This window comes from Argopecten irradians, chromosome 12, assembly GCF_041381155.1.
Source record: "Argopecten irradians isolate NY chromosome 12, Ai_NY, whole genome shotgun sequence".
Taxonomy (NCBI): domain Eukaryota; kingdom Metazoa; phylum Mollusca; class Bivalvia; order Pectinida; family Pectinidae; genus Argopecten; species Argopecten irradians.
The window spans coordinates 17390011-17417897 of NC_091145.1; the positions used below are offsets into that span (position 1 = coordinate 17390011).

General features: G+C 37.0%; 1 protein-coding gene across 1 annotated transcript; it reads left to right on the forward strand.

Annotated features, from left to right (window-relative positions):
• The first annotated feature begins 1858 nt into the window (after positions 1–1858).
• On the forward strand, positions 1859–27533 carry LOC138336990 (alpha-aminoadipic semialdehyde synthase, mitochondrial-like). Its single transcript, XM_069286653.1, is given in 24 exon segments — positions 1859–1942; positions 6202–6526; positions 6944–7120; positions 7496–7648; positions 8134–8280; positions 8603–8681; positions 8953–9080; positions 9643–9870; positions 9873–9931; positions 10326–10437; positions 11173–11232; positions 11700–11770; positions 12022–12146; positions 18361–18490; positions 18704–18814; positions 20350–20458; positions 20765–20841; positions 21824–21887; positions 22258–22425; positions 23360–23455; positions 24452–24567; positions 25148–25236; positions 25808–25984; positions 26467–27533. Coding segments are annotated over 23 exon segments (2820 nt in total). The 5' UTR covers positions 1859–1942; positions 6202–6304; the 3' UTR covers positions 26589–27533.
• The last annotated feature ends 354 nt before the right edge of the window (positions 27534–27887 follow it).

The window sequence follows — 27887 nt, forward strand, 5'->3', positions numbered from 1 at the left end:
TTTGAAAGAAAAAAGGGTCCTCCTACACATTTTTCGTACTTCATTCTAGAAAATTTTCCGCTGCGCGGCGCATTTCCTAAAACGTTCAAGCACATAATGTCAAACCTTAAATAGTGAAAATTCAATACACACAAACTAGACTAAAAATGTCCATCAAGGGATTCTATGTGCTATTTAAAAAAAATGTCTCTTAAAAGATCAATTTGTTTATATGTCTTAGCGAGACAATTAATTCATTTTTTTATGTTACACAACAATGTGCCGATGGTGTGAAGCCGGTATATTCAGATCGAGTAGGGTTGCATAATGTTATGACGACACAATTATCATTTCTAAATGCAGGTAGCTTTAAATCGAAAAATTACCATGTTAAGAACGCTTTATAATCATTAAACTTTATCGTAAAACTCATCTCAGCCATTCTAAATCGTAATTTTTTTCCCCGGGGGAGACCCCCGGACCCCACTAACACCAAATTCTCGCGCCTTTGGGCGCTCGCAAATTCATCAAAATGCATCGTAAAAATCATCTAAGCCATTCTAAATCGTAATTTTTTCCCCGGATGAGACCCCCGGACCCCCTTAACACCAAATTCTCACGCCTTTGGGCGCTCGCAAATTCATCGAAATGCATCGTAAAAACTCATCTCAGCCATTCTTAATCGTAATTTTTTCCCGGGGGAGACCCCCGGACCCCCCTAACACCAAATTCTCACGCCTTTGGGCGCTCGCAAATTCATCAAAATGCATCGTAAAACTCATCTCAGCCATTCTAAATCGTAATTTTTTTCCCGGGGGAGACCCCCGGACCCCCCTAACACCAAATTCTCACGCCTTTGGGCGCTCGCAAATTCATCAAAATGCATCGTAAAAATCATCTAAGCCATTCTAAATCGTAATTTTTTCCCGGGGGAGACCCCCGGACCCCCCAAACACCAAAATCTCGCAAAATCATCAAAATACATAAAACTAATCCCGGGGGTCACCGTCAGACCCTAATAAAACACCAAAATCTCGCGCCTTCGACGCTCACACGCTAATTCGGCCAATTTGCGTATTCGTTAATTTCCTTTTAGCGACCCCACTGTCTATAAATGTGTACAAGGATTAAATTTAGTGATATATGAAAAATGAACATAAAGCATATATTATATGGTTGGGAGTTGAATTAATCTCCTCCTGTAGGTGTGGCGGGGGGGGGGGGGGGGTTACAAAATATTGAGGACCTTTGCCCCCCCCATGACTTTTCATTATGTAACCTATACATTTGTGTTTCGTGTTCAATGACATTGTAGATATACAATTTCACGTTTTGATAGTAAATGAAAAACGATAAGTAGGCATGATTATTTTATTGTAAAACGAGCTTGATATAATGTACATGTAGACTAGTCATTTAAAATCTCAAAAACAAGAAAAATCTATCTTTGGACACAATACACGGAGTATGGTAAAAATATACCAAAAATTGACACCTTAAAATAGCGTGGAACGACTGGTTGATAATTATTCTGTGTCTTCGGTGAGATTGCACTAAAATAGGTCAAGAGTTTTGCTATTACAAGGAGACACAGCACGAATGGTATATATATACCGTAGCCTCCCAAACCAAAGCAACACATTGTACAGTGTATGCACGGGAGGTCATCTTGAATTATCCAAACCGTTAGGTCTATTACATATAATTTGCTTAGCACCACAACAAAGGAATTATGACATCTATGACCTTGAACTAGGTTGTACAAACTTATAAAATATCTATTTTTTATATTTTCCACGCGAAACTGCTTTACGAAGGTGTGTTTTAATACTAAACATCTATTGGCCGAGAGAATCTGACCTTCAGGTAAACCCACCAATGAGAAGTAAGTACACATAGGAGGGCTGACGGGTTGTTTATATACAATACAGAGTGGAAAATACAGTCCGTTGACGTTTTTGAGGTAAGATTTAAATGACATTATGTAATGAAACCTTTGTTTGTTTCCGTATCAAACTAATCTTGTCGCCTGTTAGTTTTAAAGTTCCACCATTCTGCGTTTTTGAGATGAAACATGGGCCGGTGCGTAGCTACAAATCTCGGTCATAGAGGTACTGACGAACTTTAACGGGCACCTGCTAATTAACGCAGACTATACGGGACAGCGGGCACTCGTGGTAATGGCAAAGGTTACCTGTGGCCAGCTATTAAACATAGTCGTGATGGATAGGAAATCTAAGTCGAAATACCTTGCCGAAGCCGTACCACTGGTAGAGCTTTATACAGTAGGCTACATGTACAGTAGTTAGATTGTACTTGCATGTATACACAAGGTTACATGTATACACATATTTACAGGTCCAATATATGCATAAGTAATGTAGGTTTTAGGCCTTACAATATTTTTTTATGTTCCTTGATTTATTCTATTCAAATAAAGCATTTATATCCTTTGTACATTTCATGATTTTGGTAATACTCCAACATTACATGTACATTTATTAGCTGCAATATTGTAGCTCAAAAGACTTTTAGACAGAAAATGGTGTCGTCTTTAGAGCTACAATTGGTGCCTATTACTGCTAATGGAGCAAAGTAATGATTATGCAAACCATTAAAAAACGTTTCTTTGCATTATATCGTACTTATTTGATATCGCTTACCTACTAGGGAAAAGAACTGAACTACATAAAATATCAAATCCTCATCGAGGCATTATTTTTTTTACATAATACATATGAAGGTCTTTCTGAAGGGAATTTATACGGCAAGTCCACACGTCTTGTGAGTGGTACGGTAGATATTAAGAATGGTAGTTATGTTTGTTTTGGACAAAAATAATATGTAAATGCATGTATACCCATAAAATAATTGGAAACCTACAAAAAAGGATAGAAAACTGTGCCCGAGTGATTTTCGGAGGCAGTGCTCCACTACGACACATAGGGACCAATTCGTACCCGGCCGAAAGGTATAGTAGGCCGGGTACGTATATTCGTTCTAGTACATTTATATGTCAATAATATATATAGATTAAATATCCCCTAATATACTGTAGCGAAAAACTGCGGGAGTTACGTGTATACGTATATTCCAAGCCTGCAGCCCTCGGTAGATGCCTTCTAGGGTAACGTTAGGCACCCGCCACAATACCCGAGTTTTTATTAAGATAGAGTGGGTCGTCGAGTAAAACACAATTCAACGCCGTAATAAAGTTCCACGTGTATTCAGTAACAATAGCATTTACAGGATACAGTTGCAGTTCAAAGGATAACCACTCCGCTCTCTCTAGCATAGAAACGTGCACTTGAACAATAGTCCAAACCAGCTAACACTTGAACTCCGTTATTTAACCCAGCTAACACCTGAACTCCGTCATTCAAACCAGCTAACACCTGAACTCCTTGAGCTTCAGTTTCGTGCCCCTTTTATACCAAACATGCAGGAGCCCTGCAGGAGCGCTGCAGGAGCCCTGCAGGAGCCTGCAGAAGCGCTGCAGGAGCGCAGGAGCGCTGCAGGAGCCCCACGCTCCTTTGCAGGAGCGGTGGGCTCTGGTTACCAAAATTGACAATAACACTAAAACATAACACTTAGAAAAACGATTAGCCACAAGTAAATGTTGACCGTGTGTAATATAGATGTGGACACTGGCAGATTTTCCAGACCGATGTAGCCATTTGTTATAGATAATGGGGATGGGAGGAGATAAATACCTCTCAAATATAGGGGGGGGGGGCAATAAAATTGAGGGAGCCCTGCAGACGATAAGTGCCACGGCCGTGGATAATTAATTACTTCATGGATTAAGGGTCCAGCGTGTTCCCCATCTAACTACCAGCTGTCAACAGATAGATGCGCTATAGAAAAGCACTAAATAATGATGTATAGACAAATACTACAGAATATAGAGAAACACAATAGAAAATTTAGAAAAATAGTACAATACTATATAAAATCACCTGGTGTGGTGTTTTTATAGAAAAGTCTTTGTTATAGATTTCAGGAAACAATAACTTGAAATGTATGCTGCATACATACTGTATTCACAGGACAACTAAAAAAATGAACAAAATTTGGAGTAGTCTTTCATAAAATTACTGCTCAAAGTAAGCTATGATTCATTTGAAAAAGGGAATTAAATAAAGAAACATAACCAGATTTTATATTTTCAGTCGGCATGTATTGAGGCCTTGCTTGAGGGAGAAGGGCACTTATAGGGATGAAATAAAATAAGGTACAAAAACAAGTTGGATTTTAGTACTTAAAATTATAGTGCCAACTTGTCAAACCAACCCTGTCCCTGTCTATTTTGGCTTACTTGCAGAATTAGACTGGCCACCAGAGCCTTAGTTGTTGATAAGGTTTTCTCAGGAGCATTCTAATACTAGGTTATCTCCCTCTAGACTGGCCATCAGACCCTTAGTTGTTGATAAGGTTTTCTCAGGAGCATTCTAATACTAGGTTATCTCCCTCTAGACTTGCCATCAGACCCTTAGTTTTTGATAAGATTTTCTCAGGAGTGTTCTCATACTAGATTATCTCCCCCTAGACTGGCCACCAGACCCTTAGTTGTTGATAAGATTTTCTCAGCATTGTTCTAATACTAGGTTAACTCCCCTTAGACTGGCCACCCGTCCCTAAGTTATTGATGCCATTGTCTCAGTTAAGTTCTAAAACAAGGTTATCTCCCCCTAGACTGGCCACCAGACCCTAAGTTATTGATGAAATTGTCTCAGCAGCATTCTAATACTACATTATCTCCCCCTAGACTGGCCATCAGACCCTAAGTTATTGATGAGATTGTCTTAGCAGCGTTCAAATACTAGGTTATCTCCCCCTAGACTGGCCACCAGTCCCTAAGTTATTGATGCCATCGTCTCAGTTAAGTTCTAATACTAGGTTATCTCCCCCTAGACTGGCCATCAGACCCTACGTTATTGATTAAATTGTCTCAGCAGCATTCTAATACTAGGTTATCTCCCCCTAGACTGGCCACCAGACCCTAAGTTGTTGATAAGATTTTCTGAGCAGAATTGAAATACTAAATTATCTCCCCTTAGTATCAAACCCAGAAACATACACTGGTAGCTTTTCTGTATCTATCCCTATTTATTCTGTATGTAACACATTTTATGATGTTATTAATCATGTCATAATGTCAATACCGGGTATGAAATGTTGCTGATAAAAAAAAACAACTGGTCAGTATAAGTTGTGGTCTATATAAATTACAAAGGGATCGGTACAAAGCTGCTCTATATTTAAGGCGGCCGAGCGGTAAAGATGTCGAGACATATTACCACAAACCCTTCTCCTCTAGGTCACAAGTTTAAATACTATGTGGTGCAGTTGCCAGGAACTGATCGTTGGACAGTGGTTTTTCTTCTGGTACTGCACTGCTGCTGGTCACTGGTTTTTCTCTGGGTACTCTGGTTTTCCTCCATACCCTGACTGTTAATAGGATGTTAAAGTAATCAAACCAAATTTATGTAAGCCTGTGACTGAATTTTATACCTGTAACATACTTTTTTAAAATATGACCTGCATGAATAATAAAGCTCATCCAGAGGGGTGTTCAGGATGGTCAGTGCTCGCGAGCGTAAGCGGGCGCTCGCTTCTGAAGGACATGAACGGAGCCCTGTTTATGGAATTTTTAAATACATATTTATTCTGATAATAGTGCCAAGCAAGTGCATCCTGAACAGGCTTCTGGAGGCAACCCCCTGAGGATAGGGCCAAAAGGGTCAAATAGGCTAAAACTTCAAAAATCTTTTTCTAAAATTCTGGAAATTGTCGAATCAAATATTCTTTTTAGATGAAAAGGTGTGAATGTGTTTAATGAAGAATACATGTTTTTGGTTTATTTATCCTATTGATGTATTCCTGGGAATCAGACCATGATTTACTGCTGTGTTTGGTAATAACTAGGTATTAAACTATTGTTTTACTGGACTAGGAAAACATTAGGTTGTTTTAACTCATTCACCCCTGAAAACACATTTAGGCTCTTCTAAATCAAGTACTTGACCAGTCAATTATGAAATTTCAGGGGTGAATGATTGAATGTAGGAATCCTTAGCCATTGGCTGTGGAAAGATGACTTATTTGCTGCTAAATTGGATAGTAAAGTGTTTGTGGTGAGGTTGTTTTAGGAAAGAAGATAGATAAAGAGATTGTTTAAAATCTTCTAAGTTTAAAAAAAATATTCTTTTTCTTTTCCAGGTATACAGATAAAGGAAACATTTGGTTTTTCATTAGGAATCTGATATTAAATAAATCATCAACAAATTAGGCCTATTAGACTTAATCAGACTAAAAACTGAAAATGTGGTGTCGGCAAACGCAGCTCCTGTGTGGGAGAGCGTTGTCGTCCGCAGGATGTCGAAGGTTCATGTCAGACGCTCCAAAAGTGATGGCTATACGACGGGAGACCATTAATGTTTGGGAGCGACGTGCTCCACTCAACCCACGACATGTCAGAAAACTCGTAAAGAGTGGCATCAAAGTCATCGTCCAACCCTCCAACAGGAGAGCTTATAACATGATCGTAAGTTTATCTTCTTAGGATTATAATGACTATCTCTCTCTGTTAGTAAATATGTTTTCTTCATATCACATTTGCTATTTTGCTGTTTTTGAATTATTTGTTATACTTATGTAGTTCTGACTACTACTGTATTCATTCTTCAATGATTCATTTCAATTTAAAATAACCTGCAGAGTAGTAAGTATTTGAAATAAATAGTGCACTTAAGCTAAGCAAGAACAACGAAAGTTAAAAAGTTTCAGATCAGAAATATTTCAAAAGAAAATCTTTGCATCAGCATATAAAATTTACACTGTAATATATATCTTGACTTGTATAAACTTTCTGACTTTGTCAAAGTTTGATTTATATACCTCTAAGTCTAGGAACCCAATATACACAATGTAAGACTGTAATGTAAGGTTTGATATTCTGTAGGATTACGCCCAGTGTGGAGCTGTGATACAGGAAGACATCAGCGAGGCATCCCTTGTAATCGGGGTGAAGACCGTGCCAATTGACCAATTGATGCCAGACAAAACCTACGCCTTCTTCTCACATACAATTAAAGCACAGAAGGACAACATGCCTCTCCTGGATGCCATTCTAGAAAAAGTAAAGTAGCATTTCATGTTTTACCCATCCTACATATAAATACATAAATTATTTTTATATTGGTGTATATTGCTCTACAGTGAAACACTATGTACGTTTGTATTTGCCAAACAAATCAGAATTTCTTTGTATAAGAATCATCTACACTTTTCAGGAAGCATAAATCGCAATGGAATTAAATATTATTAACGAACGAAAAATAGAAATTGAAAAGTAAATGTTGGAAAAAGAAATTCACAGCTTCTACATTTGGAATATGCAGTTGTTATGATATACTGAAGTTTGTTTCATGCTTTAAATTTATTAAGAACTTTTGAATTCAAATAAAACAATTTGATAATCACTATTTTACGTAACTTTATCCCCATGTTATAGAATATCCGACTGATAGACTATGAGAAGATGGTGGACGATAAAGGCCAGAGAGTGGTGGCCTTCGGAAAGTACGCTGGAGTGTCGGGGATGATAAATATACTTCACGGTCTAGGACTAAGGCTGCTGGCCCTGGGTCATCACACACCATTCCTGGTAAGGTATTCAATAATGCGAAGGTTTCTGATGTTTAATCTACCTTTAAAAAATTCTAATACGGGCAGATTAATCAGAATTTTTTAAAAGGGCAATTTAACATCAGAAACCTACGTCTTCACCACTTTATTAGATTCAAAGAGAGCTTGGATCATGCTTCAAACCATGCTGCAGCTATGCTGCTCTTCATACTTCAGCCATACTGTCATGCAGTAGTGTAGCAGTATGCTTGCAGCATATCCAAACTTAATAAGTTTACGTCTGCCCCATATGTAGTACATATCTAGGAAGAAATAAAGTATCATGCTTCAATCATAATTGTTTAAGAATTATCCAATTTATAGCTGGCCTAGACAATTGTCATAATTAAAGATGTAGTAAAGCAATAAGAATTGTGTGTCAGACAGTGAGCAACATTGACTAATTATCATTCACACTTTGATAATACTTATATATTCTGTTCATATATTACCATTCTACTTCAGCACATTGGTCCGAGCCACAACTACATAAACACAGAGATGGCTCGTCGGGCAGTGAGGGACGCTGGGTATGAGATCGCTCTGGGACGACTTCCGAAGTCTATTGGTCCCCTCACCTTTATATTCACAGGGTCCGGTAATGTGTCACAGGTAAGTCACACTAGGACAATTCATCACAGGGACTTATATTCTAATAACAAACATCTAAGTGATTACAAGTTTCATGAGATTTTACACATGATGAAACAGCAAGGGGAGGTAACTTCACACAATTTGAAGACAATTGAAAGAAACTGTAAATGAGACATATTCAGTCTTTGTAGAAATTTGAGAATCTTTATGAACAGAAATTGATTTCTTGGACAGTCTGGGTGTGTTTCCAGCAAATTGTTGATTTTGATACAATCCTACAAGTTAAAGCTTGATGTTTTTCACTTGTATCAAAAGTCTATGAATTTGTTTTGTGTTCCAGGGAGCACAGGAAGTATTCCAGGAGTTTCCGTTTGAGTATATAGAGCCAGAACACCTACCCAACGTAGCCCGACATGGCTGTAAGTACTAAACCATAGATCAGGAAATGTCATCTCTAGATATTGCAATAATTATGCTAGCACATATATGGATATTTAAAGATTAATCTATTTAAGTTAAGCCTTTAATTTGTTTTAAAAATATTGTTGCTTTTGGTTATTTTCCTTGTCAGCATTCTGTGGTGTATATATATTTAGATATTTCATAAATATTTGCCAGGTATCTAATTTATGAATACCTCTAGGTCTACAATCGCTCATATTTACATATTTGTATGAATACTTATTATAGCCACCAACAAGCTGTATGCCTGCGTCGTTAGGCGAGAGTCCCACTTTGTCCCTAAGGATGGCGGCAAGTTCAACGCTGAGGAGTTTGATAGAGATCCTTCCAAGTACCTGTCAGTATTTAGTCACAAGGTCAGTGGTAATCTTATACTGTACTAAATTAAAGTGTCCTAGGAACGGGGGTCAGGATGGCCGAGTGGTTAAGATGTCACGACATATTACCATAAGCCCTCCACCTCTAGGTCACGAGTTCAAATTCCATGTGGGGTAGTTGCCTGGTACTGATGACTGCTTGTCGGTGGTATTTCTCCAGGTACTCTGGTTTTCTTCCACCATCAAATCTGGCATGTCATTGCATGACCCTGGCTGTTAATAGGACATAAAACTGAAAAAACAACCTTGAAATGAAAAAGATCCTAGATGTATTTATAATCTGCTTGATGGGTTAAAAAGGTTGTCACCAGCATTGCGAAAGTGCTGATGACTTTCACCAAAAAGAGGTAACTTATCATACAGTATGTGTGGCTTGATGCCTAGCACTGGTATATTATCCTGATTTTCTAGGTCTTACAGAAAGGGCCCGATACCTATATATTTCATGGTATATACTGGGATCCCAAGGGTCCCAGAGACTTTGAGTCTGTCATTTAATCTATGGTCTATTTTATCATCCTAATTCTTTTCATACTAACAGATAGCTCCGTATGCCTCTGTGATCGTCCACGGTATATACTGGGATCCTAATGCACCAAGGATCCTTACTATCCCAGATGCTAAGACATTGCTCCGCCATGAGGAGTCGCCATGGTTACCATCTACACCTGGGTGTCCCCAGCTTCCTCACCGTCTACTGGCTATCTGCGACATATCTGCTGACCCTGGCGGCTCCATCGAGTTCATGCAGGAGTGTACAACCATTGACTCGCCTTTTGACTATCGCCTTTCTGTCTGTACAATGCTGACAGAAACATCAACAGGGAAAGGTTAGTTAACATTAACACTGACTTAACCTCACTCATAATATTGACCTCAACATCAGTTACAGTGGAAAGGTCTTCTATAGACTTGTCCTTTTGTCTGTACAATGCTGACTGAAACAGGGAAAGGTTAGTAAAACATTGTCTGCACTATAAAATTTTACTGACATCATGAGGAAAGTCTAATGGAATGGATTGTGGATGGCAATGTTGATTTATGATGATAATAGTTATGATAATAATAGGGAAGTGGGGTTATATTGATGAAAGGTTATGAAATCAGTAACATACATAACTTTTGTTCTAACTTGACTGGTAATCTTTGTTGTAACTTTGTCAGTGACAATGAGTACTGGAGTGTTTCTTTGCTTTCTAATTTTATTGGTAAATTTTATTGTAGTTTTGCCGGTGATGGAGTGTTGATGTGTTCCATTGACAATATGCCGGCCCAGATACCAAGGGAGGCCACAGATTTCTTCGGAGGTCTCCTGCTACCCTTCATCAATGACATGGTATATATAAAGTCCTCAACGAGGCTGTGAATCTATTGATTAATTACAGATATTGTTTATAATTATGATTCAGGTGTTTTAATTTCTCAATAATACATACTGTGGATGGGGAAGTTTGCAGATGCTAATCTGTTGAAGGACTTTTTAGGGAATGTGTAAAGGAAATAAGAAAATTGAAAATGAATGAGGGCCCAGTTTCATCAGCATCAAAGGTTGATAAAATGTTAAGTAAAGGAACATTGATTAAATGGTATTTTTTCACTATCAAAAACAGAAGCAGACGATTTAGTATTTTTCTTCAGTTACAAAAGTTACTTACTTTACACTATTACCACCTTTGAAAAGTTTGAGCTTCTAATTTTACTTCAAGTTAAAAATATCAAAAATAATTAATTGCATCCCGAAAAAAATCAATGACACTATATCCTATATGGAATGAAGTACTGATTACGCATGCACCAAATGCAAAACAAATTATTTTATATTATTTCATGCGTTAACTAGACATATATATACATGATTAAACACCAATTATTGTTCAAATGATGAATACCCTTTATACCCTGTCGGCGGTGGAGCATCTTTAAGTTAAGGAACATTGATTAAATTCTGTAATGCTTTTCTTTGAAGAATTTTAAGTTTTAAAATAAAGTTTAGGAAGAGTCTGTACAATTTGCTGTATTAATGCTGTACTATTTGATGATAATTCTAAATAATTTATCATTTTGTTTTCAGATCACGTCTGATGCTGTTAAGCCAATGGATGACTACCATGTTGGACCCATTGTCAAAAATGTAAGTGTCTAAAGCTGTCATTATTACAAATCTATGTTACTTTGATGAATAAGGATAAAACATTTGATATCAGATTAAAAACTTGGAATGTAGTCTGCTAAACCTGCCTATATTATTAGGCTTTTAGAAAAAATGTTTTTGCCTAATATAGACTATTAAGTAGAATATTTATTACCCCGGTAGGCAAAAACAAAAACAAAATTAAAAAAGCCTAATGATATTGGCAGTTTTAGTGGACTACTTGGAATGTACAATATTATTTTGCTAGAAAAATCATTTAATTGATTTCCAATATATTGATTTCAACATACCAAAACAATGTTTATAAGTTCAATTAACCTTCTCGCGATTGTGATATCATATCTACATGTGATCACAATAAGTCATACTTTACTGACATTATCTTGGTATGTGGAATCATCCAGTAATTAATACACTCATTGAAAAAACTGGAACTTTATTTGTAGGCTGTGATAGCATCCAACGGAAAGCTAACAGAACCGTTTGAATACATCGCTGAACTACGACATAAATCGGAGTGAGTATGGTGATAAATGTGTGTACAGTCTTATGTAAGGCGCTTAACCCTAACTTTATGTCATAGTTAAATTAGCTTATTTGACCCAATAATTATAAGCGCACAGGGCATTTAGAAATTGAAACAATTAAGGGGGCGCTAGATAGACAAGATTTTGAATTAGTGGTTATAGGGATGAGGTGTTAATTTATTAGGTCGAATGTGAATATTGTTTTGTAAGTATGAATACAGTATCATTTGACTCATTTTAGATCATCAAAGAAAGCGAAAAAAGCTGTTCCAGGACAGAAGAGAGTATTGGTGCTGGGAGCTGGCTATGTGTCTGCCCCAGCTGTAGAGTACCTTACCAGGGATAGCAATGTCCATGTCACTGTGGGTAAGTATACTATCTACATAGATATATGGTACCTTACCAGGGATAGCAATGTCCATGTCACTGTGGGTAAGTATACTATCTACATAGATATATGGTACCTTACCAGGGATAGCAATGTCCATGTCACTGTGGGTAAGTGTACTATCTACATAGATATATGGTACCTTACCAGGGATAGCAATGTCCATGTCACTGTGGGTAAGTATACTATCTACATAGATATATGGTACCTTACCAGGGATAGCAATGTCCATGTCACTGTGGGTAAGTATACTATCTACATAGATATATGGTACCTTACCAGGGATAGCAATGTCCATGTCACTGTGGGTAAGTATACTATCTACATAGATATATGGTACCTTACCAGGGATAGCAATGTCCATGTCACTGTGGGTAAGTGTACTATCTACATAGATATATGGTACCTTACCAGGGATAGCAATGTCCATGTCACTGTGGGTAAGTATACTATCTACATAGATATATGGTACCTTACCAGGGATAGCAATGTCCATGTCACTGTGGGTAAGTGTACTATCTACATAGATATATGGTACCTTACAAGGGATAGCAATGTCCATGTCACTGTGGGTAAGTATACTATCTATATAGATATATGGTACCTTACCACGGATAGCAATGTCCATGTCACTGTGGGTAAGTATACTATCTACATAGATATATGGTACCTTACAAGGGATAGCAATGTCCATGTCACTGTGGGTAAGTATACTATCTACATAGATATATGGTACCTTACCAGGGATAGCAATGTCCATGTCACTGTGGGTAAGTATACTATCTACATAGATATATGGTACCCAGGGCATCCAGTAACCCGAGACCTCGCGTCATTGACGCGTGAAAATTTTATTTGACGCACCGATAATCCTTGCCGCGGGTCATTCTGACGCGTGACTTTTGACCCGCGACCCTCGACCCTTGTTATCAGCAGACTGTTCTGAGGCCTCGCTGATCTGTGAAAATTTACCTGTGAACTTATCGGGTCAGTGATTTTATGACAAGCACAGCGGGTATCCGACAATCACTGTCGGAAAAGCATACAAATACCACAGTTAATTAATTGATTGGCGCGTGTGAAAGTCGACTGACTGTATAGAGCTTACGTAAACAGTAGACGGGCACACGTGTGGAATGGTTTTAATAGCGGAGATTTGTCACAACATACATGGACCAGAGGTGAAGTTAGCTTGGGTTATGTTATTAGGGTAAACGATCGCTGTAGCGTTTTCAAAGACATCAAACAGTAGAAATTAACTACCGTCTCTTTGTTTTGTAATCACATTTCGGATTTACGGAAGCCATGTATTTTGCTACCGATTTTTGTCAGTTTTTAAAATTATTTCCGCGAGAACGGTCGGAATTTACGATGTCGTCGAGACAACCTAGTTTGAGTAGTTTCTTTGGGAAAAGATCGCAGGATGTGGAAACTGAGTGTACACCTACTAAGAAACGCCGCACAGAAAACCCGTCTAGCGCTACATCTTCCCCAGCGAGTACACCCGTAAAAGCAAAACGCACATGGAGATCGGACTGGGAAAAGACATTTCTGTGGTTACGTAAACGAGAGGACAATGGTGAAATTAGAGCAACTTGTGCATGGTGTATAGATGCAGGAAAGAAGAATCCCTTTGCCCGAGAAGGAAGTAGTAATTTACAACTGTCTGCTTTCACGCGTCATGAAATGAATCCCGAACATTTAATGGTAGTTGAAGGTCGTAGAATTCGTCAACAGCGAAAAACATTGCCTTGTGTTGTGAATGTCATATCATAGTTTTTGTAAAAGTCACCTATTAACTTAGTTTTAAATTCAAGTTTGAATTTAAGTTCAGATTTATAAATTGATGATATGTAATTGAATGTGATAATGTGAGAATGGAAATTAGTGCTTATAGATAAATTAGAAACTGAATATTTATTTTAATGTGAGAATGGAAGCTAGTGCTTGTAGATTAATTAGAATTATTTATTTGAATGTGAGAATGTGAGAATGAAAATAGTGCTTGTAGATTAGTTAGTATATTTATTGAATGTGAGAATGTGAGAATGAAAATAGTGCTTGTAGATTAGTTAGTATATTTATTGAATGTGAGAATGTGAGAATGAAAATAGTGCTTGTAGATGATAGTTAGAATATTTATTGAATGTGAGAATGTGTGAATGGAACCTAGTGCTGATAGCTTAAATATTTATTGAATGTCATTTGTGAGAGTGGATAGTGCTGATAGAGATGAGAAAATATTGATGTTTGGATTTTAATATTTATATAATTAAATTATTTGAATTTATATACATGTGTTTGTTATTCTTAAATCTTTAATCATTTTCATCTCTTACTTACAAACAAGATCTTTGGTTTTAAATGATACAGTGAATGGCAATTCCAAATATGACACTATTAATTAATAAGATCTTTGTTTAACTTAAGAAATGAAAATGATTTATCGTAATGACTGTTTCAATCTTCTGACATCCACTGATATATAAAAAAGCTCTCTTCTGCTGAAAGAGAAAAGTTGAAACATGATAAAGACTAGAAAAGTAATGAAAATGATTAAAACAACACGAAAACAACTTGACGGCATTGCTATAGAACATAATCGATTGACGAAACACATTTGACCCCTGACTTTTTAACATTTTAAGTTTTTGACCCTCAGGATTTCAATTTGACCCTCAGGATTTTCATGTCAAGGGTCACTGACCCTTGAGATTTTCAGCCTACTGGATGCCCTGGTACCTTACAAGGGATAGCAATGTCCATGTCACTGTGGGTAAGTATACTATCTACATAGATATATGGTACCTTACAAGGGATAGCAATGTCCATGTCACTGTGGGTAAGTATACTATCTACATAGATATATGGTACCTTATCAGGGATAGCAATGTCCATGTCACTGTGGGTAAATATACAATCTATATAGATATATGGTACCTTACCAGGGATAGCAATGTCCATGTCACTGTGGGTAAGTGTACTATCTACATAGATATATGGTACCTTACCAGGGATAGCAATGTCCATGTCACTGTGGGTAAGTATACTATCTACATAGATATATGGTACCTTACAAGGGATAGCAATGTCCATGTCACTGTGGGTAAGTATACTATCTACATAGATATATGGTACCTTACCAGGGATAGCAATGTCCATGTCACTGTGGGTAAGTATACTATCTACATAGATATATGGTACCTTACCAGGGATAGCAATGTCCATGTCACTGTGGGTAAGTATACTATCTACATAGATAATTGGTACCTTACCAGGGATAGCAATGTCCATGTCACTGTGGGTAAGTATACTATCTACATAGATAATTGGTACCTTACAAGGGATAGCAATGTCCATGTCACTGTGGGTAAGTATACTATCTACATAGATATATGGTACCTTACCAGGGATAGCAATGTCCATGTCACTGTGGGTAAGTATACTATCTACATAGATATTGGTACCTTACCAGGGATAGCAATGTCCATGTCACTGTGGGTAAGTATACTATCTACATAGATAATTGGTACCTTACAAGGATAGCAATGTCCATGTCACTGTGGGTAAGTATACTATCTACATAGATATATGGTACCTTACCAGGGATAGCAATGTCCATGTCACTGTGGGTAAGTATACTATCTACATAGATATATGGTACCTTACCAGGGATAGCAATGTCCATGTCACTGTGGGTAAGTATACTATCTACATAGATATATGGTACCTTACCAGGGATAGCAATGTCCATGTCACTGTGGGTAAGTATACTATCTACATAGATATATGGTACCTTACCAGGGATAGCAATGTCCATGTCACTGTGGGTAAGTATACTATCTACATAGATATATGGTACCTTACCAGGGATAGCAATGTCCATGTCACTGTGGGTAAGTATACTATCTACATAGATATATGGTACCTTACCAGGGATAGCAATGTCCATGTCACTGTGGGTAAGTATACTATCTACATAGATATATGGTACCTTACCAGGGATAGCAATGTCCATGTCACTGTGGGTAAGTGTACTATCTACATAGATATATGGTACCTTACCAGGGATAGCAATGTCCATGTCACTGTGGGTAAGTATACTATCTACATAGATAATTGGTACCTTAACCAGGGATAGCAATGTCCATGTCACTGTGGGTAAGTATACTATCTATATAGATAATTGGTACCTTACCAGGGATAGCAATGTCCATGTCACTGTGGGTAAGTATACTATCTATATAGATAATGGTACCTTACCAGGGATAGCAATGTCCATGTCACTGTGGGTAAGTATACTATCTACATAGATATATGGTACCTTACCAGGGATAGCAATGTCCATGTCACTGTGGGTAAGTAACTATCTACATAGATATATGGTACCTTACCAGGGATAGCAATGTCCATGTCACTGTGGGTAAGTATACTATCTATATAGATATATGGTACCTTACCAGTACGGATTAGCAATGTCCATGTCACTGTGGGTAAGTATACTATCTACATAGATATATGGTACCTTACCAGGGATAGCAATGTCCATGTCACTGTGGGTAAGTACCTACTACTACATAGGTACCTTACCAGGGATAGCAATGTCCATGTCACTGTGGGTAAGTATACTATATACATAGATATATGGTACCTTACCAGGGATAGCAATGTCCATGTCACTGTGGGTAAGTATACTATTATATAGATATATGGTACCTTACCAAGGATAGCAATGTCCATGTCACTGTGGGTAGTATAGTACATTATACATAGATATATGGTACCTTACCAGGGATAGCAATGTCCATGTCACTGTGGGTATAGTATACTATCTACATAGATATATGGTACCTTACCAGGGATAGCAATGTCCATGTCACTGTGGGTAAGTATACTATCTATATAGATATATGGTACCTTACCAGGGATAGCAATGTCCATGTCACTGTGGGTAAGTATACTATCTATATAGATATATGGTACCTTACCAAGGATAGCAATGTCCATGTCACTGTGGGTAAGTATACTAATAAAAACGAAATCTACATAGATATATGGTACCTTACCAGGGATAGCAATGTCCATGTCACTGTGGGTAAGTATACTATCTACATAGATATATGGTACCTTACCAGGGATAGCAATGTCCATGTCACTGTGGGTAAGTATACTATCTACATAGATATATGGTACCTTACCAGGGATAGCAATGTCCATGTCACTGTGGGTAAGTATACTATCTACATAGATATATGGTACCTTACCAGGGATAGCAATGTCCATGTCACTGTGGGTAAGTATACTATCTACATAGATATATGGTACCTTACCAGGGATAGCAATGTCCATGTCACTGTGGGTAAGTATACTATCTACATAGATATATGGTACCTTACCAGGGATAGCAATGTCCATGTCACTGTGGTAAGTATACTATCTACATAGATATATGGTACCTTACCAGGGTAGCAATGTCCATGTCACTGTGGGTAAGTATACTATCTACATAGATATATGGTACCTTACCAGGGATAGCAATGTCCATGTCACTGTGGGTAAGTATACTATCTACATAGATATATGGTACCTTACCAGGGATAGCAATGTCCATGTCACTGTGGGTAAGTATACTATCTACATAGATATATGGTACCTTACCAGGGATAGCAATGTCCATGTCACTGTGGGTAAGTATACTATCTACATAGATATATGGTACCTTACCAGGGATAGCAATGTCCATGTCACTGTGGGTAAGTATACTATCTACATAGATATATGGTTAATATACATATTTTAGCGATAGTTTATTTTAGCACACACTAATATTTACTGCAAATCGTGTACACATAGCTATTGTAGCGAATACACAAATATATCATTGCGCTTGCTACTGGTGGTTCAAGATCGTTTTGGACTAAATTTTGTTTCTGCCAAAATAAATACATTACAGTACATGAAATATTACAACTATAATGTCTAATATCACAACCTAGTTGTCAAAACAGTATCAGTTATGAATGTTAAACTCTATTGGACTTTAATGTTTGAATAGTTACATCAGAAACATCCCCATTGTATAGTGCCTATCACCTGCCATAATACTACATGTGTCTATAGCGTCTCATTACATAAGATTAAATTACAACTGTTACATCTCTTGATTGACTGTTATACCTACCTTTTTTGTAGCGTCCCAGTTTAAGAGAGACCTTGATGAGTTGGAGAGTATGTGTACTAATGCTGACCTGATCCTCATGGATGTGATGAGGCATACGGAGGAACTGACAAAGATGGTGGCCGACAGCGATGTCGTTGTCAGGTAAGTACAACAGGCTAACTCTCTTTACGCTCTTCTCAGAAGTGAGTCTATTTTAGTAGATAGAAGAGGTACCTTCCAGAAGAGCTACAAATCAAGTGATCAGCAGTTAAATTCTAAAAGAAGAAGAAAGCAGTTTACCATTCTGTCATTTTGAAATATTTCCTTGTCAATTTTGATTCAATAATTTGATAATAAATTTTTCATGTATTGTAGCCTTCTGCCATACACACTCCATCCAGAGATCGCCAAGCTCTGTATTGAACTGAAGACCAACATGGTGACAGCCAGCTATGTATCGCCAGCAATGAGGGCACTTCATGACGCGTAAATATTTTACTTTGAAACTTCCGTAACCAGACATCTCAGAAATTATTTATTCATACTGATTTTATCGTAGATTATTCTATTCTCTTTTCCCTTCTCATGAAATAAAGGGTACTGTATATATATATATAATAGTGTCCATCCTGTCCCATCCCCTCTCGTTCGGGGGTGAGGGTGGAAGTTTGGAGTTATGCCTCCAAAACATTTCTAGTTTTTTAAAATCAAGAAGGCCTATCGTTATCGTGCACTGTCCGTCGTCGTGCGCCATGCGCTGTCCGCCATGCGTAAACTTTTCCTTTAAATTGCTACTAGTCTAAAAGTTCTGAACGGATTTTAACCAAATTTGGCCAGAAACATTCATAGAGGAAGAGGAACAGATTTTGTATAAATGGTGACTCTGACCCACCTGGGACCTGAGGGGCAAGGCGCAATAGGGGAAATTTTAGTAATTCTTTAAAACACTACTAGTCATAAGTTCTCATTGGGTTTTGACCAAATTTAGCCAGAAACATCTTTAGAGGAATGTGAACAGATTTTGTATAAATGATGGCTCTGATCCCCATGGAGCACGAGGGGTAGGGCCCAATAGGAGAAATAGAGGAAAATTCCTTCAAAATGCTACTATAGTCATAAAGTTCTCATTGGATCTCAATGTGAACAGATTTTGTATAAATGATGGCTCTGATCCCCTGGGGCAGGAGGGGTGGGCCCAATGGGGGAAATAGAGGAAAATTCTGGAAGTTTTGAAAGAATTTCTACCTGGTTTAGTCTAAAATATCTTTATGGGAAGGGGAACAGATTTTGTATAAATGATGGCTCTAGATATGATCCCCCTGGAGCAGGAGACATGGGGTCCCAATAGTAGAAGATGGGGAATTTATTTTGAAAAAGCTAGTAGTCATAAACGGATCAATTTTTGGCCAAATTTTATCAAGCATCCTTTTGGGAATAAGAAAAGATTTTGAAGCAACTTTGCCCAATGCTGTTGTTTCTATTTCACCAAATATTTATTTTCCCTCCTTCCTGTTATAATTCGTTGAAATGATTTTCAGATGACCGTTAAGGCCCATGGGCCTCTTGTTTAAAGTGAACAGTCGGACAAGGATGGCTAAAGTCGGTAAAAATGGTGTGAATTTATCCAGTATAATTTCTTATGAAATAGAAAAATAAAATCTCTCGTCAAATTCTGTCTGCGTACGAAGAAATTAATTTAAAGTATAGGAATCCTAAAACGTCCTCCCGGCTGACTATGTCTGTGGTTACATTTCCACGCAGCCTCGCTTTCAATGCTTTCAACTTTTCTTTACTTTAATGGTCAGAACTGGGAAACTAAGCAGAACTTGACCGTCCTATTAATATGTGAGAACTTTTGGAAGGCCAATGAACGCATGTAGACTGGTTTTCTTTGCCCGACTATTCACTTTAATTTAATTTGTATTCCATGTCATGTATCAAATATCTGAAATCTAAAATCACATCTAGTACGATTGTGTACTTACTTTTGTGATACATTTAATTTCTTATTGCATTTATAGAGCTGTGAATGCCGGCATCACAATCATGAATGAGGTTGGCGTTGACCCAGGTATTGACCACATGCTGGCCATGGAGTGTTTTGACGAGGTCAAGCACGCTGGAGGAAAGGTAGGATAGAAGTCAGAGTAATCTAATGTTATCATGGTCTTTATAAAATCTAGGACAAAAATTCTGTTCAGTCACACTAGTACGGTCCACAGTGGCTTTGGAAAATAATTGTGGTCCATGCATCCTTGCTATCCCAAATCTACTATGGAGATGCTATGACCAAAGTTGTTTTGAGTGAGTACATGTACAACATTGACCTTTCCCCTTTATTAGTATTTTCGTTATCAAATTCGAGTTCTGGCTTGTGTTGTGATTTTCTTTTGACTTATAAATGACATAAATATCACTTTTAATTATTTATTTCAGATCAAGTCATTCATTTCGTGGTGTGGTGGATTACCTGCCCCTGAAAACTCCAACTCTCCCTTACGCTACAAATTTAGGTGAGTAATTTGAGCTTTGTTATATCTGTCTGTTTGGTTAGCTAAGGAGAAAGAGATTTCCTGGAAACTTAAAGGGACAATTCAGTCTAAGAGTACATAAAAATTTGCATATATTTCGGAAACAAACCAGTTCTAATGGAAATTAATTTAGTTGGTTTTACTGTATGCCAGAAAAGCCCACTGTGGTGAAATGTATGTGAAATGTTCAAACTCGCTTACTGTCCGCCATTACACATATTGGTCTGATGTCTTGTATGCCGAACCATGGCCCTTGCTAGTGTAGTAAAGAATTTTTTGTCTAGAACTACTCAAATCGCTCTTACAGTGGTGTGTTTATCCTATAAGAAGCATATTCTTGTCTAAAAATAATTTCATCAACTCCTCAGTGGTTATGAATTGCATTTGTTTAACGTGTCTGACTTTTGCTTGGGTATGGGTACAGTGTACATGTTGTACCTGCTTAATCGCATTGATCAACGATTTGGAATTTCAACGGTATCAATCAAAATACTTAACAATTTCGTGGAATTTGTCAATATTTCTTGTTATATGTTTCATAAGGAATGTAGAACAATACATTTATGTCATATTTTGCTTCGTGGTTATGTAACAGAATTAGCCTCACTGAATTGTCCCTTTAAGCTCTCCCTGACCTTATATACCAGGTGAGTGATTTGTGCTATGTTACATAGATTGCCTGAAATGTTTGTAACTCTCCCTTTTACTAAAAGTTCTGGTAAGTGATTTTGGCTATAGAAATGAAAACTGTGAAAAAATGAAACTATAAAGGACCAGAACATTTTGTCAGGGTTACAAAAATGTAGCAAGTTTGAGAACTCATATTTAAAAACAAAAATGTTTAAACTGATCAGTGATGAGTTTGAACGAGGTTCATCTGTCTGGTCTATTGTTTTCTTGTGGTTGATTCCTGTCTATCATTTAGCAGTAGTTTGATAAATCCCCAAACGTTTTCTGTCCACAGTTGGTCTCCTGGTGGTGTGTTGCTCAATTGCCTAAGTGGGGCCAAGTACCTAGAGAACAATCAAGTAAGTACCCTGGTAACCAAGATCTCATGGGGGCTCGTTGATAAGGATATTGGTCCTATTACCAACCAACAGAAAATATTTTTAATTTCAGTCAAATTAACAAAATTTGAGGTTGTCATGGAAATTTACCATGAAAATACCTGGCCCTTTCTCAAATCATTGATAAAAAATTTAAATTTCTAATGATTTTTACATTAATTTCAAGATTGATATTTTAATGACAAAGTGTATTATGATGAACATGATTCAAGCAATTTGGTTTTCCTATTATCACCTACACTATTTCCAAAACTGGTCTCTAATATAAAATGATACCAAATCACTTAAAACTAGTTCAGTTCATAAAATTTTGATAATTTATCCCCTACAGATCATTGACATCCCCAGTGGAGGAGTGTTACTGGATAAGACACAAGACTTGACCTTTATGCCTGGATTCAACATAGAAGGTTTCCCTAACAGAGATTCAACAGTGTACGGACCTGCTTATGGCATTGAATCTGCCAAAACTATCCTTAGGGGAACCATTAGGTACAAGGTAAGATATTACTCATACAAGACTGTATCCACTTAGGAGTACAATTAGGTACAAGATCAGAGCTCAACTCAATTTGCGCCCATCTAAGAAGAGAAGTATTCTCAGAAGATCGTCCAGTATATAGATAGAAGAAGAGCTTCCAGAAGCAGAAGAGCTACAGTCATAGTGACCTAAAGTTATATTCTAAAGGTAGAAGAGGATAAATTAAGTTGACCTTGACCGTACGAACCTTGTTCATCCATGATTGCTGTTCTCAGCTTCTGCTTGAATTAAGCTGCGTAATTGGTATTGATAGTGGTCTAAAAATAGCCTAAATTAATGCGCCACGAGATTAGACTGACAGCACCATGAGCTACGAGATTAGACTGACCGCATCACCTATCCCTATCAGCCTCTTCATACATCTATATACATAGATCAATCTAACAGATACAGAAATAAAACATAGTCTGCCTGCATAAATTACATTAAAACAAGTTTTAATTTGCATTTAAGCTCAGGTTATAAGACTCTTTCATATGAGGGTATGAAGGATAGAGATATTCTACCTGAGATGTTAATAACTTTGGTAAAACATGAGACTCTTTACCTGATTAAGTAACTCTGAGGGTAAAGAATATGATTCAAATAACCCTATCCTTCATGTCCAATGACATTTTGATGGTACATGGAATTTAATTTTGCGATTTACAAGTAGCACTCTGTTGTACTTTGTAGTTGAAATTGTAGGCACTTGCAAAATCTGTGAAATTGTTTCACGCTCAAAAACAAGTTGGTTTACAGTAGCTGAAATAATGGTTATTTTCTTTATCATCTTGTTAATTAACAGTTTCAATGGCATATATTTAATGCCTGGCTGCATTTGAATGATAGCTATGAATTACACTTACCATTAGGGAATCTGTGAATGATTCATTTATTTACTTCCCTTAAGGGATTCTGTGACATCGTCAAAGGACTGATGAACCTCGGACTGTTGAATGCTGATCCTGTGGTAGAGCTGCACCCTAATGGACCAGAGAAGACATGGGTACGTATTTCTGACATGACTGTTTGTCTAATTACATCTACAGACGTACCTGTTGATTGTGGTCAGACATTGCTACAAACTTAATAACTCTGACAATTACATATACTATATTGTCCTTGTTCAAAGGTTACTACCATGGAACAAGGAATCCTCTTCAACATTTGGATTTCATCCATTGTTTTTGCTAGTTCTATTTCAAAATGCCCTGCAGGTAGGGCGTTAGAATTATACCTGCTGCCCCTATAGCATGATCGTAAAAGGCGACTAAATTTAGGATCTTATCTTTTCTTTTCTTCCAAACTGACTTTATGTTTCCTAATGCCTCCCTTGGCACCGCCTCAATTTTGGCCTTGAGTTGAGCGTTCGCCCCTGTGAGGAAGGCTCTGGGTTCTGTCCCCTGGCCGAGACACACCAAAGTCTATAAAAGTGGTAGTTTCTGTTCCTGCTTAGCCCTCAGCATACAGGGAGTGGGACGACTGGTTCGCCCGTTGTCAGTATGATGTGACCGGGTGGGGTGTGTTGCTTGATGTCTTCGGCGGCATACTTCAGTGATATATCACTATAAAAAGGGCAACAGTTTCACTATACAAGAAGACACAACACAAACATATGCAGTCTCCCAAAGCATGCACCTCGCATAAAATACACGCAACACGCAGCATACATGGGAGGCCATCCTTACATGACCATAGCTGTGAATAGGACGTTAATTAATCAAACAAACAAACAAATATATACTAATGCCTGCCTTGTAGTTTGGCCCTAAATGACCTTAGTTGTCAATGGGCCGTAAAACTCAAACAAACAAATATTTCAAAATTATCTCCATTGTAGGAATGTGGGCACTTACAGGTACCTGATATATCCAGACATGAATGATGACGACGAAAATCCATATATTCGTGAACTACATTATGTTTTTACATTTGATATATATCCTTGCTTTTTCACATGGAATGTGCTTGAGAAGTAATCATCTGCTGTTTTCTCCTTCAGAAAGCCTACATGTGTGATATATTTGGCAAGTCCCACGACCTGTTTGGGGATACCCTGAAGGACTTAGTGTACGAACAGGTCGGGAGGTCCGAAGATAGACTACAGGCTATAGAACAGTAAGTTTTAGTGTGTAGACTACAGGCTTTAGAACAGTAGGTTTTAATGTGTAGACTGCTGGCAATGATTTTCCATCTTTGCATTTTATAGAGTTATCTGCCCATGTGGGTAGTTATTGATTGTGATATCATGTGTTTGTGAGTGTGACATCACATTTTTCCAGAAAACAAGTTTTGCTTAAAAGATGATGGTGTCGCAATAGGTGTTATCACATAAAAGAGATAAGTCATTAAAATATGCACAGACAGAATGGTAAGACTTTTTCTACAACATCACCAACTCCCCTGTGGAATTTATTAATTATCACAACTGTTCACTATCATAAAAAATTATACCCAAAAAATTATAAAGCATAATTTTATTGATAATTTTAATATTCTAGAGAATTGTAGCCATTCTGTTTAGTTGGCCCTGCTTAGTAGGCAAATAGTATATAAAAACATGATTGGAATAATCTAGCTTCAAACAAAGCCAGAACTATGTCCTTGTACAATTCTAAAATGTATACAGTGTATTTAGAAACACTGAAGAAGATAGTGACATTGTACTAAGACATATGACCTTGTTTCTTTGTTTTAGACTTGGACTACTGGAGGATGAACTTATAGATATGAAGGGTACACCTATATCTACTCTGTCAAACTTCCTGTCCAAGAAACTGAGTTATGGTAGGTAACAACATCAGACTATACTAACCTGAACCATAGGAAAGAGCAAGAGCTAAAGCAGTCTTTTCTGATTTACAATCTGTTTTAAGTTTTCCTATGTACAATATATATATATATGGACCACTTTTAAGCTCAAGAATGGCTAGTGTCAGAGTTCTTTCTATCTAAAGAAGCTTCACTTTTCTTGATGTTTTCAATTCATTGCTACTGAGGCCTTGCTAAAATTTACCTCAATTTGTCGTCTATTTCCAATTTTACATGCATATCAAGAGATTTCCATTAAGTTTTTCTGTCTTTGGATAGAGTTTAGAAGAATACATTTTGTTTTCTGTATGACAAGCACTTAGGAATCTAAAAGAATGCATTTAATCTTGTGTATGATGATATGTCTGGGAAGTCAAATTTAGAGTAAATAAATTTCATGTAGCGTATGCCAGGCCCTGGGAAATCAGAGAGTAAATACATTATGTTTTGTGTATGACACTGATATCAGAGAATAAATGCATTATGTTTTGTATATGATAGGCGTCGGATTTCAGAATGTAAATATGTTTGGTTTTGTCTATGACAGGCCCTGGAGAGCGGGACCTTATTGTGATGCACCACAACATTGGGGTCCAGTGGGCCGATGGGTCAGAGGAGGGCAGACATGTTGGACTAGTGGTGTATGGGGACGCTAACGGACACTCAGCTATGTCACGAACGGTCGGTCTCCCTACAGGCATTGCTACCAGAATGATTCTCGAAGGTAAGTGTTATCAAATGTTTACTTTAAAAGCTTTATCAGGTATGACCTTGATGGATACTATAGATGACCTTTGACATTTTGATCTTGTCAAATGTAATCAAAAGTTAAATATTTCACCATGATGGATGATCTACATATATATGTAAAATTTTAGTGACATTAACAACATTTTAAATACATAAGTATCTTCGACCATTTGAACATGGGTATGTTAAACAGATAGATACACTCAACCCTTGTTGAAGATTTTAACTGGTAAGTACACAGCAAGACTCATGCTTACCAGCCAAGTTTTTTCCTAACGGATGGACATATTCCTGTCTGATCGAACCATGTATTAAATTTTTTATTAAATAATAGAGCTGAAGATTTTTGCTAGTCAGCACTCGGCATGCCTTGCGCTGATAAGCTAAAATTTTCCGCTCAGGTTCAGATTTATCTGTATCTTTGTGTACTCTATAACCTTTACAATTATATTTTAGGAGAGATTCAGAAGAAGGGAGTACAGATTCCTCTGTCCCACAACATATACAGTCCAATCCTTTCTCGTCTAAAACAAGAAGGCATCAGTGCTACGGAGGAGATTCTTATCAAACGAAACTAGAAAGGCAGCTTCAAAAACAAGGGTTTAAGTGCTACGAAAGAGATTCTTATCAAACAAAACTAGAAAGACAGCTTCAAAAACAAGAGTTTTAGTGCTATGGAAGAAATTTTTACAAATGAAACTGAGAACAGCAGTGAAAGTCAGTTTTAGCAGGACTTTGCTTTGAATTGAATTTTCTCTAAAAGGAAGTAGAGAATCTAGTCTTAAATACAAAGTGATAAGTGCTATTATATATCTCCACCCTATCCCCCTCCAAAAAAAGAAAAAAAATTGCAGGAAAGTCAGACAATGTGTGAAACTAAAAAGAGACAATACATTGAAATCTGTCTTAGTAAACCACCTGCTTAATAAGACCACTTTCTTGGGGCCCCAAAATGACCATTATAACACAATTTGACATGTGTATACAGGCTAATTTGCTCTAGAGACCATTTTTTCTTTGGTCACCTGGGTGATCTTTATAGACAGGTTTAACTATGATTGATTTCAGTACCAAAAAATATTTTTATTTAATTTATTTTTATTTAAATGGATGATATACCAAAGACTTAAACTTAGATTTAAGGTTAGGCTTTTACCTATCATAATATGTTGTTGTCAGCCAGTGTATTAAATCACCATTCCTATGATATTAAGAATACAATTTACTTGAGAATCTCTGAAGTAAGGAATATATTTTTTTCTTGTTTTGAAAGGACCTCCATGTCTATGATATTAAGAATATAATTATGTTTAGTTTAGAATCTCAGAAGTAAGAAATATAATATTGTATTGTTTTGAAAGGTAAAAAGATCAGCGTATACCAAAAATTATATATTTATATGAATATATGTACTAATGTCGGGTCTGTATAGTGTTTGAGGTAGCTTGTAACTATGTTAGCTGTTGTACAGAAATATATTAACTGTTATCATTGAAAAAGAATAATTTCACAAAAATTTGTCTTATAATTAAAGAATGATCTGTATCTGATGGGTGGGCGCCCAGGAATTTATTTGCACATAAAAGACTAATAAGCTTGATAATGAAATATCAACACCACTCATGAGAGGTGTTAGAGAAAAATATATTCATTTACAACTTGCTCGAATTAATTATGCGATGTTGTAATGTGTATTTAGTGCAAGGTTATTTACAACATGGCTTGTCTTTTTATATCCAGTAGAGTTTAAAGTTTTTATTTATCATTCAGAGACATGTATGTAACATCGTGTAGTGTTCCCTTTAATACGCGCGGGCTATTTTTAAGAGTTTGATGTGAAAATGGGCAGGATTGACTCATGACTTACGTATAAAATT